This window comes from Clupea harengus, chromosome 18 (genome assembly GCF_900700415.2).
Source record: "Clupea harengus chromosome 18, Ch_v2.0.2, whole genome shotgun sequence".
In the NCBI taxonomy this organism is placed as follows: Eukaryota; Metazoa; Chordata; class Actinopteri; order Clupeiformes; family Clupeidae; genus Clupea; species Clupea harengus.
This window is the reverse complement of record NC_045169.1, coordinates 23,120,907-23,137,507: the sequence shown is the minus strand read 5'-3', so window position 1 is coordinate 23,137,507 and position 16,601 is coordinate 23,120,907. Positions and strand designations below refer to the sequence as shown.

At 45.6% G+C, this 16,601-nt stretch overlaps 1 protein-coding gene across 1 annotated transcript; it reads right to left on the bottom strand.

The window, feature by feature from the left end:
- Positions 1-286: 286 nt before the first annotated feature.
- Positions 287-16,526, bottom strand: LOC105904744 (carboxypeptidase Z). Its single transcript, XM_031585313.2, has 11 exons — positions 14,739-16,526; positions 13,401-13,430; positions 11,297-11,671; positions 8,592-8,813; positions 5,819-6,048; positions 4,457-4,618; positions 3,818-3,979; positions 3,212-3,347; positions 2,235-2,374; positions 1,341-1,440; positions 287-805 (listed from the first exon to the last, which is right to left on the bottom strand). Exons 1-11 carry the CDS (start codon positions 14,830-14,832, stop codon positions 450-452), a joined length of 2,007 nt encoding a protein of 668 aa, XP_031441173.1. The 5' UTR covers positions 14,833-16,526; the 3' UTR covers positions 287-449.
- Between the last annotated feature and the right edge of the window lie 75 nt (positions 16,527-16,601).

The window sequence follows — 16,601 nt, the reverse complement described above, 5'->3', positions numbered from 1 at the left end:
AGTAAAATAAAGCTCACATTTCGTGTTTTCAAACTGACACTTTTGCCCAAGAGCGACATGCTGGTTATCCCGAATAAAAAAAAAATACTTGTTAACTCTATTGACAAGGTAAAATATTTTTATTACAAAAAAAACAAGCAAGCATGACAAGTGTGCTGTTTGAATCAATGCAATGTGACCTGGAGGACTATGTGCCAGCATATTTCATGAGTGATCTGGTCATTGTTGTACCACTAGACATACTGCATACTGCACCTACACAAGTGATGTAGACATACTGCATACTGCATACTGCACCTACACCAGTGATCTAGACTGTGCATCACATATCCAAACATTCACACTTCATTACATATTCCTCATAGTGACAAACTGTGAAAGTGCAAAAGCCTTTAGGAAGGGTGAAGGAGTCTGCCTGCAATGACTGATAGCAGCCACCAGAGGGCGCTCTAATCCACCTTGAGGAGCCAGTTGGGTGCCGTGCCAGTGGACCGGGCGAAGTAGGACCACCACCAGGGGTTCTCCTGCCTCTCGATGCCCGGCGCTGCCGCGTCTCGCGTGTTGTAACGGGCAAACTGGTTGTAGGGGTCGAAGCGCTCGTAGGTGCCCATGGAGGGGACGCTGGGCACGTAGTCCTCGTCGTCCGGGTTGAGCGTCGCCTTCTGCAGGATGAAGTCCACGCGGCCGGCCTTCTCCAGGCGCGCGGGCAGGTAGATCTTCTTCATGGCGCGGGTGTAGCCGCGTGCCGACGCCGTCACGATGTGGATCCCTGGCGTCAGGAGCCTCCAGTAGTCCCCCTTTTCAGCTGGGGACAACACCACACACACAGGCATAGACACACACACACACACACAGGCATGGACACACACACACACACACACACAGGCATAGACACACACACAGGCATGGACACACACACAGGCATGGACACACACACACACACAGGCATAGACACACACCGAGAAGACACACACACAGGCATAGACACACACAGGCATGGACACACACACACACACACAGGCATAGACACACACACACACACAGGCATACACACACACACACAGGCATGGACACACACACACACACACACACACACACACACAGGCATAGACACACACCGAGCAGACACACACACAGGCATAGACACACACACACACAGGCATAGACACACACACTGAATGTTAAATAATACTAAACTATGAACAAACAATCACTCTTAGTACTGCTTAGGTTAAATAGGTTAAATACTGCTTAGGTTAAATCTTTGGTTTGATTGTGTTCTGTTGAGGCAGGAGAATGGAACCCCGTTTATGTTCCCCAAGGCCCGGCCATGGTCTTGCCTGTGATGATGTCGTGGCGGATGCCTTTGACAGAGACGATCGCTCCTTTGATTCCCCTCCCATCCTCGTCTTTCACGATCCCTTTGATTCCACGGTGAACCTGGGATGCACACGAAGTTCACACCAATCAGAGCCAATCTGAACTCACAGCAGGCCCCAATCAACCCAATCAACCCATCAGAATGCAATTGTACCAAATACAATATAGAACACACAGGGGGTTCCCATCAGTGAATTGGAATGCAGTTAGAATGCATAGGTGTTTTCAAACTATCAGGCAGAACCACACCATCCATGACTCATTCATCATTCATTTCTGACATGAATTAGTCTGCCTTGAAACAGTTTCGTTATCATTTTGTATTCCAGTTCAGGCAAATTATATCTAATAATCGGCCTATTGTTAATATCAGGGGTCCTCAATCCTGTGTTCAAAAAGAACAGAACACTCCTGTCCGTCCCTGACCGAGACGGACGGTTCACTTGGTCCCCGGGCGCTGAGAAGCTGCCCACTGCTCCTGGAGGATCCTGGAGGAGGGACGATCCGGGATGGGTTAAAGGCAGAAGTTGAATTCACATCGACCTCAGGCCTGCGTGTGCGTGCGTGTGTGTGTCCTGATTCGTTTGTGCAATAAAAAATAAATAAAAAACTGACAGCAGTCAGCCTTGTTTGGTAACGGGATGAACTCGTCTGTGGGCACCCTTGAATACCTGAAACATTCTGATTCAATCAGAGTTCATCAGTTGCACTGATGTCAATCAGGCATGCTTGTGGCGCGGATCGACAGTGATTTTCGAAGCAGGGGGGAGCCCAGGAACAGGATTTAAAAAAAAAAAAAACCTGACTTTTAGAAATCCCTGGTTTGTGCTGGCTGAGACAGGAAGTGACCTAACTGATTCCAGGAAGCTGAGCAGCGCCTCCTTGTTGTCCTGCCAGGCGGTGTACAGTTCCTCCTCGGGGGGGAACTTGTCACAGCTCAGCTCCACCGTCAGCTCAAAGCAGTTGGTGTGCAGGTAGTTGAAGTCCGCCATGCCTGTCCAAAAAGATACAAAACAAATCATCTATTAAAACGGAATCAGTCTGGCTAACAGTCATTTCACTTCTGGTCAGTTACATCTCCACACGGAAGTTGTATTTTACGATTAGCACATGATCACATAACAGGTACTTCTGAGATTTGCTGTTAAGAGCAACACAACACAATCTAGATTATTCTGATTTAATTGGGTTAGGATGTGATTGCGACTTAGGAACCATTTGACAAAACTCATTCTTCAGTCATTAGTCTAAACAAATTCCCCAGCATTTGTACAATCTTGTCAGCTAGACATCATCAATCAAACCAGATGAACCGTGGTCAGTGAGGTACATTCAATCAGTTGGTCTTTTTCACGTGTTCTGTGTGTGTGTGACGTTTGCTCATTCTGATGTGAGTACAGTAAACTCTGTTACCCCCTCTGATGTGAGTACAGTGAACTCTGTTACCCCCTCTGATGCTCTGTTACCCCCTCTGATGCTCTGTTACCCACTCTGATGTGAGTACAGTGAACTCTGTTACCCCCTCTGATGCTGTGTTACCCCCTCTGATGTGAGTACAGTATAGAATGTGTGTGTTTGTGTGTGTGTCTCTGTGTGTGTGTCTGTGTGTTTGTGTGAACTCTGTTACCCCCTCTGATGCTGTGTTGCCCCCTCTGATGTGAGTACAGTATAGAATGTGTGTGTGTGTGTGTCTGTGTGTGTGTCTCTGTGTGTGTGTGTCTGTGTATTTGTGTGAACTCTGTTGCCCCCTCTGATGTGAGTACAGTGAACTCTGTTACCCCCTCTGATGCTGTGTTACCCCCTCTGATGTGAGTACAGTGAACTCTGTTACCCCCTCTGATGCTGTACCACTCCGCTCCGTTGATGATGCTGCCCTTGTCGGTGAAGTCGCTCCCGCAACGCTCCGTGTTGTTGCTGGTCATCGTCCTGTGGGAGTCCGCGTACACTCTGGCCAGCTGTTTAAACACCTGCTTGAAGAAGATGTGTGTGAGTGTATGTGGGAGTGTGTGGTATGTTTGGGTGATTTCATGTGTATGTGCGTGCATTTGAATGTCTATTAGTTAGTGCTGTCAATCAATCAATCAATGTGATTAATCATGATTAATCGCTTCTCTTTCTAAAGACTAGATTAAAGACTAGTCTAAAGCTTGTAATAATGGATATTAATGTGTAAAATCATGGATTTAATATAGAATAAATGTAGAATGTGTGTGTGTGTGTGTGTTTCTGTGTGTGTGTGTGTGTGTGTGTGTGTGTGTGTGTGTATGTGTGTGCGTGTGTGTGTGTGTGTGTGTGTGTGTGTGTGTGTGTGTGTGTGTTTCTGTGTGTGTGTGTATGTGTGTTTCTGTGTGTGTGTGTGTGTGTGTGTGTGTGTGTGTGTGTGTGTGTGTGTGTGTGTGTGCGTGTGCGTGCGCGTGTGCGTGTGTGTGTGTCTTGCCTGCTCGTCTGGTGTGGGGGAGAAGAGGATCTCCTCCTGGGGGTGTTTGGACAGGTCGTAGGGGTAGGACACCAGCAGGTCTCCCCCATGCAGACTGGCTGACAGTACAAATGGGATGGAGCGAATCCACTTCATCACAGCATAGGTTTCAGAAGCCACCGTCTACACACACACACACACACACACACACACACACACAAACACACACATACACACACACACACACACACACAGAGACACATGTACACACATACACACACACACATCCATAAACAAACAGACACAAACACACACACACTCCCATATACACACACACACGCACACAAACATATATACACACACACACACACAAACACGCACACACACACACACTGACATGTTCAAACATATACAGTACATACTGGTGTGCATGTACACAATCATACACAGACACTGTTCCCGATGACACACAGTGGGGTAAGAGATAGCCTAATGAAGCAAGGCAAACGCAACAATCTCTGTTCAACATTCAACATTTATGCATATCCAAAGCCTAAGCACTAAGTATTTGCTGCTATGCATAATTACACTAGACAGGTAACCTGTCTATTAGCTTTCATGTGAGTGAGGTGTTATGGTGTGACCACGACAAACTCCTACCTTACCAAACCAGTAGGCGTCGGGGATTGGGATGTGGTCGGTGCGGTGGTACCGGTGACGCCGACGGTTGTAGGCAATGGAGGTCAGGTCTGGAAAGTTCCGGTTGAGGTCGATGTTCTGTCCGTTTCCTCGACCGGTTATGTGTCCCTCATACCTGCCATCCTGTGCAGTTAAAAGGGTTATAAGTTAACTCCAGGTCAACAGTAAAACATAAGGGTTGAATGCCACAAATACAATACTCTATATTCCCGACTGTTTAACCGCACCGTATAGAAATGACAGTATTTGATGTCATTTTATAAAACAAACCTGTGTATTGACCACACCCGTCTATTAACTGCAGTTTATTGAACGTTGCCTCATGTCATGTAGTTGTGGTGCAAGTGCTACTAGCCATTTAAAAGTTGTATGTAGGGACAAAGTAGGGATGGGCATTTCAAGCAAAACTATTACACCTACATCACCTCCCTGCACGCACGCACGCACGCACGCACGCACGCACGCACGCACGCACGCACACACACACACACACACACACACAATCATATTCCCTGCAAGTGTTAACAGCGTAGCTCGTTAAAGTGGGGTTCTGGACAGCAGCGTTTACAGCATAAGGGCACACTCTACATCTCCAAGTCAACCCCAAAATACAAACACGTGCCCTGCTCTGTCCGCACAGCTGTTTAATTGCTTCCAAGCTTGTGTGTGTGTGTGTGTGTGTGTGTGTGTACCCCATTCCCACACACAGTGAAAACCATTTCTTAAGCATTTATTTAGTGTTGTGGTCTTGTGTGGGAATGGACGCTAAATGTCTAACTGTTAATTGATCCCAACTGAAAAAATACTGTAGTACCATGAACCTTCTGACATGCTTGGAGTGGGAATTAATGGAGTGCAACAATTATCGTGTTCAAGAAGGGCAAGGGGAGGGGGGGGGGGGGACTTCTCCACCCTCATTCATTAACATTACATTGACATCAGAGTAAGCCCTTGCTCCGTTGATGTCCCATTATTTCTCAAAAGATTGTTTAATGTCTATGTGAAGCCATTCAACATCAGCCGCAAGTGGTTGTGATCACTGTGAACCCAAGACTGCCCTGTATTGGTGAGTTGATTTTGAGAAATGAAACTTTGCAGCTAATGTCTTTCCTGGTTGCTATGGTTATCTAGTTGCTATGCTAACGTTTTAATAACCTTAAATGGTTTGAATGGAAGAGTTCTATTTGCGTGATGATAATAATAGCTAGTTATCTAGCTGATATTATAGTCTCCTCGATTTAACATATAACATTATAATAGGAAGGCTCATCCTCCGATGACTTTTCACTGCGGGCCCGAGCAAGACACAGGGCAGCTCCTCACCTCATCGTAGTCGATGTCTCCACCAGCATTTGACTCTGCGCTGGCGAGCTCGTAGCCGTCGGGGTTCATGGAGGGCAGCAGGTGGATGCGGGTGGTGTTGACCAGCGTCTGCACGCGGCTGTTGCCCAGCTGGTACTCGGAGCAGAGGTACTGCGCCAGGTAGATGAGCAGCTCACGCCCCAGGGCCTCGTTACCGTGCATGTTAGCCACGTACTTCACCTCAGGCTCCACTGAGGAGAGAGGAAATACACACACACAGACAGACACACACACACATACACACACACACACACACACACACACACACATACATATGCACACTCACACATAAACATACACACACACACACACACACACACACACACACACACACACACATACACGCACACACACACACACACATATACACACACACTGTGGAGTCAGTCGAGTGCTAACATGCATAGGTCAAAACTTAAGCCACTTGTCCAAAACTCTTCTGACAGTCTGCCTTACCAACATGCATCTGGGCCAAACAGTTACTGTCACCTCCAAAACACACTCACATCAAAACACTTCATACAGGTCTCAATGAAAGCTCATTCAACCATAACACTAGCAACAATTCTCTCAGAAAGACATTTTCACTCATAACACACTGACCTGAAAAGCACTGACAGGGAGCAACTTTTATTGTTTGTATGATTTTTCATAAATCAGTATTTCATTATAGAATAAGAATAACACATTTTCACCTGTTTGACTGTACTAAAGTATATGCAACAAGAATGAATCAGAAATGCAATATCCTTGGTGTTTTCAATATCTTTTCAAATATGAATTTACTTTACAAGACAAAAAAAGCCCAACGTGTATAGTATAATCACTCAGTATTGTGAGGGTTCTAGTCCCCCCTCTCTCCTGCATTTGGCCACGAGTTCCCAACTACGGCACATCTTAAGTGTTTTCTGGCGATGCATCTAGGGACATATCTTCTGGACTCTCTGAGCCAACCCTGGCTGTCTCTGGCCTGTCTGAGCCAACCCTGGCTGTCTTCAGGAGGGCTGTCTCCAGTAAGGACATCTGGTCATAAACCTTCCACCTCCACACAGTGAAACACTCCTCTGTGGGGTTTAGGAAGGGGGAGTATGGAGACAGGAATAGTACTGTGGGGTTTAGGAAGGGGGAGTATGGAGACAGGAATAGTACTGTGGGGTTTAGGAAGGGGGAGTATGGAGACAGGAATAGTACTGTGGGGTTTAGGAAGGGGGAGTATGGAGGCAGGACTCCTCTGTGGGGTTTAGGAAGGGGGAGTATGGAGGCAGGAATAGTACTGACATCCTGGGATGTGCAGCAAACCAGACTGTGACTGCAGCAGAGTGGTGGAACGCCACGTTATCCTAAACGACAACAGCGGAAGTAGGGAGTTCCTCGCCCTCTCGATCTGTCTCCTCCACCGGCACAAGTGGACTATGAAGGTCATCCAGAAAAGAAATGAGCTTCTCTGTATCCATGTTTCCAAAACAAAATCATTCCCAATCTGTCCCCTTTGATCTGTTTGGTAACTACAGTAAAAACAGCACACCTGAACTGAGGTTTTCTATATATTTCAATATGGTTACAGCAGAAATGCAAAAAATGTGCCATCACTCCATTTTGAATGTTTTTAAAACGGTGTGTTAGCATTTGAAAAGTTCGCTACAAAATATAAAGAGTTTAGCAGGTGGTGGAGTATGAATGAAAAAAGAGTTCTTGGATTTTTAGAAATTGTGGTCATTGAATGCATTTCATCAGAAAGCATTGAGAAAAGATTCACAGTCCACACAGACTTCTGTTTCGCTGACTGTGTGAAGCGTTTTGACAATGTGACTCCAGTTTTGACCAATGCATGTCAGAAATCGACAAAAAAACGTAATAGACAAGAGGCATGTTCAGCAGGATGGTGATAGTTTTCTGAGCCCTCTAGTGGTCATTTAAAGGAACAACAATAGCACATGTGTGGTTCCGCGCAGACACACCCACACCCACAGAAACAAACACACGCCCACACAAAATCATATGTTATGGAGGACTCTGCCAACACATCTCTACCTCCTGTTCATCACACAGTGTACAGACACAAACCTGCACACATACACAGAAAATACTACAAAAGAAATGTATTCTGATTCTTGTAAATGGAGGAAAAAAGAAATGATGATCCCAATGCTTTGCCTCGCAGTCCTAATATTTACTGATCCTCATAAACTTTTATTGAGTTTGGCGCAAAGAGCCCAGCACCCTCTCTACAGTCAGTCTAGGAACAAGTGACGCACTCCCTCTCTCTCTCTCTCTCTCTCTCTTTCTGTCTCTCTTTCTGTCTCTCTCTCTCTCTTCGCCACTGCAGACATGCAGGAAAGTCTCGGGAAATGAGTGTTACATAAAAGGCATACAAGTCTGCCTCCTCTTAAACACTACTTCAAAAGGGTGTGTGTGTGTGTGTGTGTGTCTGTGCATGGTCTGTATTTGTGTGTGTGCATGAATGTGCATGGCTGTATGTACGTGTGTACATGTCTGTGTGACGAGCCAAGACACACACACACATGCGCATACAGACACACACACATAAATACACACACACACACACACATAAATACACACACACACACACACACACACACACACACACACACACACACACACACACACAAAAGCTCTTACATGCTACTTTAAAAGCCCCAGCCTACGGGCAGGGCAGGACAGGACAGGGCAGGGCAGGGCAGGGAGGGTGAGCGTGGGTGGAGTGGGGGCTTACATAACTCGTGCTGGCCAGGGTTGTTGGAGAACTCGATGACCAGCAGGTCCTTGGCCTCGGAGCTACTGCCGATGGTGTATGTGCGGGCGATGTCGGGGCAGTTGGCGGCGGTGCGCTTGAGCGTGTTGAGCAGCTGTGTGTGCGTGTGGTAGACAAATTGCAGGATGGTGGCCGGCTCCTCGGGGGCCACACTCGCCGCCAGCATCTCGGGGGTCTCCTCAGCTGCAGGGAGAACAAGGGGCCACAGGGGGAGGCCTTTAGCTACAGGAACCCAGAGAGAACTTTAACTACAGGCACCCTGAGAGAACTTTAACATCAGGCACCCAGAGAGAACTTTAATTACAGGAACCCAGAGAGAACTTTAACATCAGGAACCCAGAGAGAACTTTAACATCAGGAACCCAGGGAGAACTTTAATTACAGGAACCCAGAGAGACCTTTAACATCAGGAACCCAGAAATAACTTTAACATCAGGAACCCAGAAATAACTTTACTAGTGAATATATTTCTGCCATACAAATAACACTCACTATCAAAATGCAATGAATTGAAGACAGATTTGATTTATTATCAGATGCTCTCTGGTTGTTACAAAATAAAATATAACTAATATTATATAGATATAAAATAAAATGTATAACAGGAGGCTATTTCCAACCAAAAATAAACCTAGAACTTTCTGTGTAAACAAGACAGTGGTATCGATGCGTGGTATAAGAGTACAAGTATGAGTATATGAGCCCAGTATTGGCCTGATACCCGATACTGGTACAGAGGTAACTTCTGGACACTGCCCATGTTTCGTGCAGAGGACTACATTTAAGGAAATAGGGAAAATTGGGTTTATTTAGCTCCCAAACCATCCCTTTGAAGTTTGGCTTTTCTCTTCATCATCTGCTTTGTTTTCTGAAAAACAAATTGGGCCATTTTTGGAGCCGTTGTATGGCATTCCTTTTGGTGAGTGCCCACCACACACCTGGTGCTGTTATGAGTCAGATCCATTCATTCTGATGAAGTAATAACCCTTTTGATCTATTCACACAGCCCTCCTGGACACAAACATTACCATACAAACAACAGGCAAGGCCCCAAAATAGACCCAGCAAATGGATCCTCTGTCTTCTTGAATCCATTACAATGTGACCATTACGTCATGCAACACACTATTTCACTTCCAATGTAAAAAATGCCCAAGTCAAATAAAGTCTGCCAGAGCGAATGGACTCAGGTTGCAATGGGTAAGAATTCAGCTAAATGTTATTCAGCCTTGTTTGGAAATACCAAAGTATGCGTGTGTGTGTATGTGTGTCTGTGTGTGTACGTGTGTGTGTGTGTGTGTGTGTGCTCCATATACTCCATATACACACACACACAATTTCGGCATCCCAGTCAAAACACAACTTCAAAGGCCGTTAGAATAAACAGGGACACACACATGCTTTTAAACGATCCTCCCCAGTGCACACACACACACACACACACACACACACACACACACACACACACACACACACACAAGCTTGGAAGCAATTAAACAGCTGTGCGGACAGAGCAGGGCATGTGTTTGTATTTTGGGGTTGACTTGGAGATGTGGAGTGTGCCCTTGTGCTGTAAACGCTGCTGTCCAGAACCCCACTTTAACGAGCTACGCTGTTAACACTTGCAGGGAATATGATTGTGTGTGTGTGAGTGTGTGTGTTTGTGCCTTGTGTCTGTGGTGTGTGTTTGTGTGTGTGTGTGTGTGTGTGTGTGTGTGTGTGTGTGTGTGTGTGTGTGTGTGTGTGTGAGAGTGTGTGTGTTTGTGCCTTGTGTGCGTGTGAGTGTGTGTGTGTGTGTGTGTGTGTGTGTGTGTGTGCTGTGTGTTTGTGTGTGTGTGAGTGTGCGAGTACAACCATAAAGCGCCGAGGGTAATAAAACTGTACAAGCCCCCAGTGGCCTCTGTGGGTGAGTTTTGATTTTATTACGCTGAGGTGGTTGGCGAGGTGTCTGAGTCTACAGAGAAATGCCCTGCTGTAAAACGCCCTCACAGACTGCCTGCGAGAGTGTGTGTCTGTGTGTGTGTGTATGTGTGTGTGTACACAGATTGCCTGCGAGAAGCTGCACTTAAGAGGTGATCTGAGATCAGCTCTCCACCCCCCAAGGATGTGTTTATCACCATCATCAGGCAGGGCTTAATGGGGGGGGAATTAAATCAAAACTTTTAGCGGCCACTTAGCAGCTGCCTTTGAGTAATGTCTTTAGAAGCAGCTCAAAGTCACTAAGCTGCTGGATCTCATATCCGCGTCTGACCCTCGCAACACAATGTGGCAGACAACTCCCAGGATCCCACCACCATCAGCCATCCCCCCCCTCAATGGTTACATTTGACCATTAAACTGTCACCTTTCAGGCCCTCAAAGGGGGTTGTAGGAGGTCTTATTTGAAATTTCTTAACAGCTTCACTGCCTGTGTCTAGCTTGTAAAGGAGCCAGCAAGTCAACAATCCCAAATGTGTGCCCACACACACACACAGACACACAGACACACACACACACACCAGTGGATACAATCTATATTCCTGGAGCACCTTAAGTCTAGAGTGACAATTATGTCCTTGTTTAACCCATTAAAACACATCATGGCTGATGCACAACACCCAGGAGTCCCCCCCCCCCCCCCCCCCCCGCACACAGACACCGTGACCTTTGACCCCTTCCCCTCTCACCTCTCAGGCCCTCCAGGGGGTCGTAGCAGCCCTCCTCCTCGCCGACGAAGAACCGGTCGCAGTCCAGGAAGTAGGGCCAGGCCATGCGGATGGTGTCGAAGGCGTGCGTGCAGCGGCGCCTCACGGCCTCGCAGGCGCTCCGGCACGGTCGCAGGGCGCGTCCGCCCTCGCAGCGCGGCGTCAGCACGGAGCAGCCGAGCAGGCGCACGTCCGGCGTGCACTCGCCGTTCAGCAGGGAGTGCACCACGCTCAGCAGCAGGTACTCCACGCTCTGCTCCACGTCGTCCCGGTTACGGTGGTCCACCAGGTTGGGGAAGATGGTGTGTGAGTAGGGCATGTCATCACAGTAGCCCAACACCAGGTCGCTGCATTTGGCTGGACACACACACACACACACACACACACACACACACACACAGAAGAACATGACTAGGCTCTGGCCTAAAACCCCAACATTATTCCAGAAGATACCAGATAACATAATACAATACCCAACATTACACCAGAATTGAACTACCTGAAAATGCAAATTCAATACCATGTGCATAGTATAGTGCAAACCAAGTGAGGAGGTCTATAACCTGCATAATATGGAGTTCTGCTTGTATTACAATGTACTTCTGATATAGTTTTGGTGTTTACAACCTGTGCTATGTGTTATGTGTTCAAAAAGAGTTATGTGTTCAAAAAGATTCCAAAATGTCTGCCAAAAGCTGGCAAAAAGGGGTTGTAGTGAAGCCTGAGATTGGTAGTGAGCTCACATTACTGCCTACAAACAACGCAGTTAATCAGGGTGTGTGACACACAGTTAAATCAGGACTTTTACAACACAACACTGCCTACACACAATTAAATGAATTATATTGTGTGTTACTCACTAACTCAGACAATAAATGTCATTGATATCTCACCTAATTTCTATTTTATGGTTCTATCTATTACAGTCTCGGAGGATAAAGACAGTGGGTTACTGGCAAAAGCTATAGACAGGCTCAACGGTTCACGGGCTCTTTCTAAAGCCCGCACATAATGGAACTAATCAGCAACATTCCAACTTGACCTCAATGCCCATTTCACTTTCTAGTCTCTTCTTGGCCAGCGGGCATACCAGTGCCAGCGGGCATACTAGAGCCAGCGGGCATACCTGTGCCAGTGGGCATACTAGAGCCATCGGGCAAACCAGTGATGGCTAATCATCAGGTGCAGTCTACATATACATGTATTCATTTAGCAGACGCTTTTAATCCAAACAAGAAGTTTATGTTTTCATCAGCATACATGTGTGCTCCTTAAAGGATTGACCATGACCTTGATGTTGTGCTTACGAGCTACTGGAACAATGTAGTCTTTTTAGTCAGGCAGATTTCAAACATTTTGTCCTGCGCCAGCCAATGAGGACCAACCCCTAGGGGGCGCTGTGCCAAACGTACGCTGATCCTTTTCATTAAGACATCATCTTTACCCTGTCTGAAATTAACACATGAATATTTTACAACTTCATCAAACATGAGTGCATATCTCAGACAGCGAGAGAGAGAGAGAGAGAGAGAGAGAGAGAGAGAGAGAGAGAGAGAGGGGGGGAGAGAGAAGGGGGGGGCAATCATGATGTCAATAAGCTTGTGTGACACGTCTCATCTCTTTGTGAGCTCTCCATCTTAACCCAGGGCACCTCACCTGCCCCATGTGGATGCCCCCCCCCCCCCCACCCCCCCTGTTCTACACCGCCTCTCCACCCCGGCTGTCCGAACACAGAGGGCCTTTGTCTGAGTGAGCGGCTGGCATTCCTAACAACAGGCCTGGTTCATTACTGCATGCTGTTGGGCCCTCCTATAGCAAAGCTGGAGGAACTGTAGACAGTATCGGGGGCTGTTGGTCCATTATAAAATAAATAAACCAATAATGTGTTAATTTGTCCTGCCCAAATCTTCCCCTGTAGCAAGTCCACTGGACCGTGGCAAACTTCGAGTGAGGGAGATTCAAGGACTGCATCTTATTTACACATTCCACCTAAGGGACAATAAAGGTATGCTCTGGTGGTCTGGGGGGAAGCTGTAATATATTGAGTCAGGTAGCAGCAAGCCTGGTTCATCCAGGGACAACTTACGTTTATGTTCCACTGGAGTTTTGCACCATCCTGCGAAACAAACGAACGACATCTGTTACTTCGGAAGACCTCTAGATGGCAAACGAGTGTGGCAGTAATAACAGTCTATACATTAGGTTACCTTCTCACCAGTCATTTTCTTGCAAAGATCTTTCTCTGTTGTCTCTTTTCGGTGAAGGCCTACATTTAACTTATTACAAGTATTCGTGTACGTTTGCAGTATGCTGTTTTTTTTTTTTGCGCTGGTATTTTCTGCTTCTCAGTGTCTAATTTGGCTGACATATTTGTTTACCTGCAAGTAGTTCAGTATATTTCGCTGTGATTCTCAATGCGGATACAAGTTAACAACTGACATAGACCAGGTACAGTTGTAACACTTCCTGCTTGTTTATAGTTTTTACCTTATTGGAAAAAAAATCGGCTTGAGTGACACCTTCCTTTTTCACATATATGCATCATACATCTTTCGACTCATATTTCTTACTTTTTCTCTAATTTTCATCTAAATGCAGTGAGTGTTTTGTGGCCGCGGACAATTGTAATATGCCAGTTTGAAGGGGTAAAGTAAAATTTGCCATGCATTATTTAAACTAAAATAGTGATGGATAAGGTTTTTTTCTGCACGTTGTAGTCTTTAGCGTTTGTTGTCAAAATGAGACAGTCGCTTACAAACCAATAGTGTCACTTTTTCGCAAACGTGACTAGCTTATGTCACTTGCTAGCTACGCTTGCTGGTTGCAACCGATTGTAATGTGTGTTACAATTGTCCCCAGACGACCTCTCCTAATATTTGGAAAGATAATAGGAGACAGTGTATGCTGCTAATAATTTTATCAGCATCTAACGTTAGTTCCGAAATCATTGATCACAACCACCTGTTACTTGTGCTCCTGTCAAAATGCATCAAATGCAATCAAAATCTTGCACAAAACTTGACAGTACACATACATACATAGATACATACATACGTTTGAGCCAGAGCCCTCTGACTTCACCTTTGTGTCCCCTATCTTGTACTGTGTCTACACATACACAAAACTTGAATTTGCCCCACAAAACGACTTCTGTCTATGACCTTTGACAGAGATTGAGACACAAAGTGAAATTTTGAACGTAGCATGCTGACGCCATCACATATATTGTCTATAAGTTTAATTTATAACGTTAGACATTAGCTGAGTAATTAAGCAAGTTACTACTGTCTCTGTGTTACAACAATACCTGGTCTCCCCTTCTTATTGCTCTAGCACTACCTACCTGACCCTCTCCCGGTTCCAGCTTATTAAAATGTCACTTATTGTCTGAAAGACAGTTGAGTTTGAAGTGCGGAAAGCTTACCCAAAAATTCCTCTCCGGGTTCGCATCGTCGAGGAGGAGCACACCAGATGGATGCAATCACTGCATTCACCAAAATAACCACCTTCATGGCCATCCGTTTTTATTCCACTCAGTATGTGATGTGGCACTTTATGTGCTGTCTCCGTTTTAATTAGACGGAGTCCAAGTGCTACTCCAGCGCCCGAGAGTTTTTATTACACGAATTACGGTCGCCTATCAAGTTACCAAGTTTCAAAGGAAGATGTTTTCGGAAGAACAGAAACAAAGTCACATGTATGAATCATAAAAGCGTTCAGATGTAAGGTTCGCCTTTAACGCATGGGATTAAGGCTATGTTTTACGCAATCTGAAACAACAATCATAAAAAAGCTGAGGGCTCCAGATGTTATATTTTCATGTATTTGCAGATGTCGCCCCCTGATGTCACACACTCCCTAGCCGAACAAACGGGAAATACCTCAGAGCCATGAGCTGAGGCGAGAGTAATGGTTGGTCGGGCGACTGGACTGAAGTAAATAAAGTGGGCCCCTTGCGCACTTGCAGTGACATTTTCAACTGATGGAACGTGGGAGACGTTCCAAGGACGTCTTAAATCGAGAGGGGGTTGGACAATATTCAATAGTTGTCATCATTCTGCGCATGCGAATGACTGAGGTTACAAAGTGTTCGCGAAACTGCGTCTCTGAGCTAACTTTATTGTACAAAGTTCACAAAAGGCCACACCAACATACCAGAGATGGCAAGTGTGTCCTCACAGCATAGAATAATCATTTGTGGCTACATCTAAACAACTACGCCCAAACTACGCCTCCCTTGTACGTTGCTTTGGATAAAAGCGTCTGCTAAATGACTAAATGTCTAAATGTAAAATAGAACCAGATACACTCATATCTGATTTTGACAATACAGAAGAACCTTCCAAGAAAATATTAACACAATCTGGCAAAAAATGCAATTCTGTAAAGCACTTAAATCTTTTCAACTGTAAACATAAACATCTAAAACAATCCTTTACCAAGTAACAAATTAACAAATACATATCTGATACTGTGCAAAGTATTAACATTGTATATTTTTTTCCCCTCATATAAATATCCATATAAATATTTTCCTGTAATCTCCTGACAAAATAATGTACTAGTACAAATGTGTCGCACTTACTAAAGGAATCAGGTAGTACATTCAGTTAACACACAAGCTCTGACACGGTTTTTAAAAAAACACATATTTGCCTTTGGCTTTTTTGGAGGCCTACCTAAACAGCTTATTCATAATCCATAGCAAAGTGCATTCATTTTAATATCCAGTGACTGACACTATTTATGAACAACTGCAAGGTAGCTCAACACTGAAGGTCCCTCCAGAAGGGTCTGCTTTCCCAAACAGGCCACAGAAACATTGATAGAAGTAAACACATATCTCCACGTAGATGTTAAGCTACATGCCACCATGGTTAAGCTGCTCTTTCTGTATCTGTGACACGAGGCCAGATGATTGGCTGATACATTCGCTCAGTGTGCAAGACACTCATTTGAACGTCATTATCTGCACTTCCCTGTAGTGAAGAGGGTGAGGGCAGATTACTAGTGTTTGACCTGGAAGCAGAAACACACACGGCCGCAGCTCTGGAGTCTCAGCTGGCTCCGTCTCTCAGCCGAGTAGCTCGACAGGAGAGGCATCCGAGGCATCCATCTTCCTCTTTACCAAGCTGCCGGCTGCTTCAGTGTAACACATTTACTCTCTGCCCCCGTGTGTGTGTGTGTGTGTGTGTGTGTGTGTGTGTGTGTGTGTGTGTGTGTGTTTATGGTGGGTGTGTATCAGAGAGAGAGAGAGAGAGAGTATGTCTACATGTGAGTCATGATG

What these genes read in the sequence shown, in the direction of transcription:
- LOC105904744 (XM_031585313.2), bottom strand. Translation starts at nt 14,832, where the DNA reads ATGGCCATGAAGGTGGTTATTTTGGTGAATGCAGTGATTGCATCCATC. An exon ending in ACGCCTACTGGTTTGGTAAG is followed by an intron (nt 3,980 to 4,456) that starts GTAGGAGTTTGT and finishes GTGTGTGTGTAG; the next exon opens with ACGGTGGCTTCTGAAACCTA. An exon ending in TGCTCAGCTTCCTGGAATCA is followed by an intron (nt 1,441 to 2,234) that starts GTTAGGTCACTT and finishes TGTGCATCCCAG; the next exon opens with GTTCACCGTGGAATCAAAGG.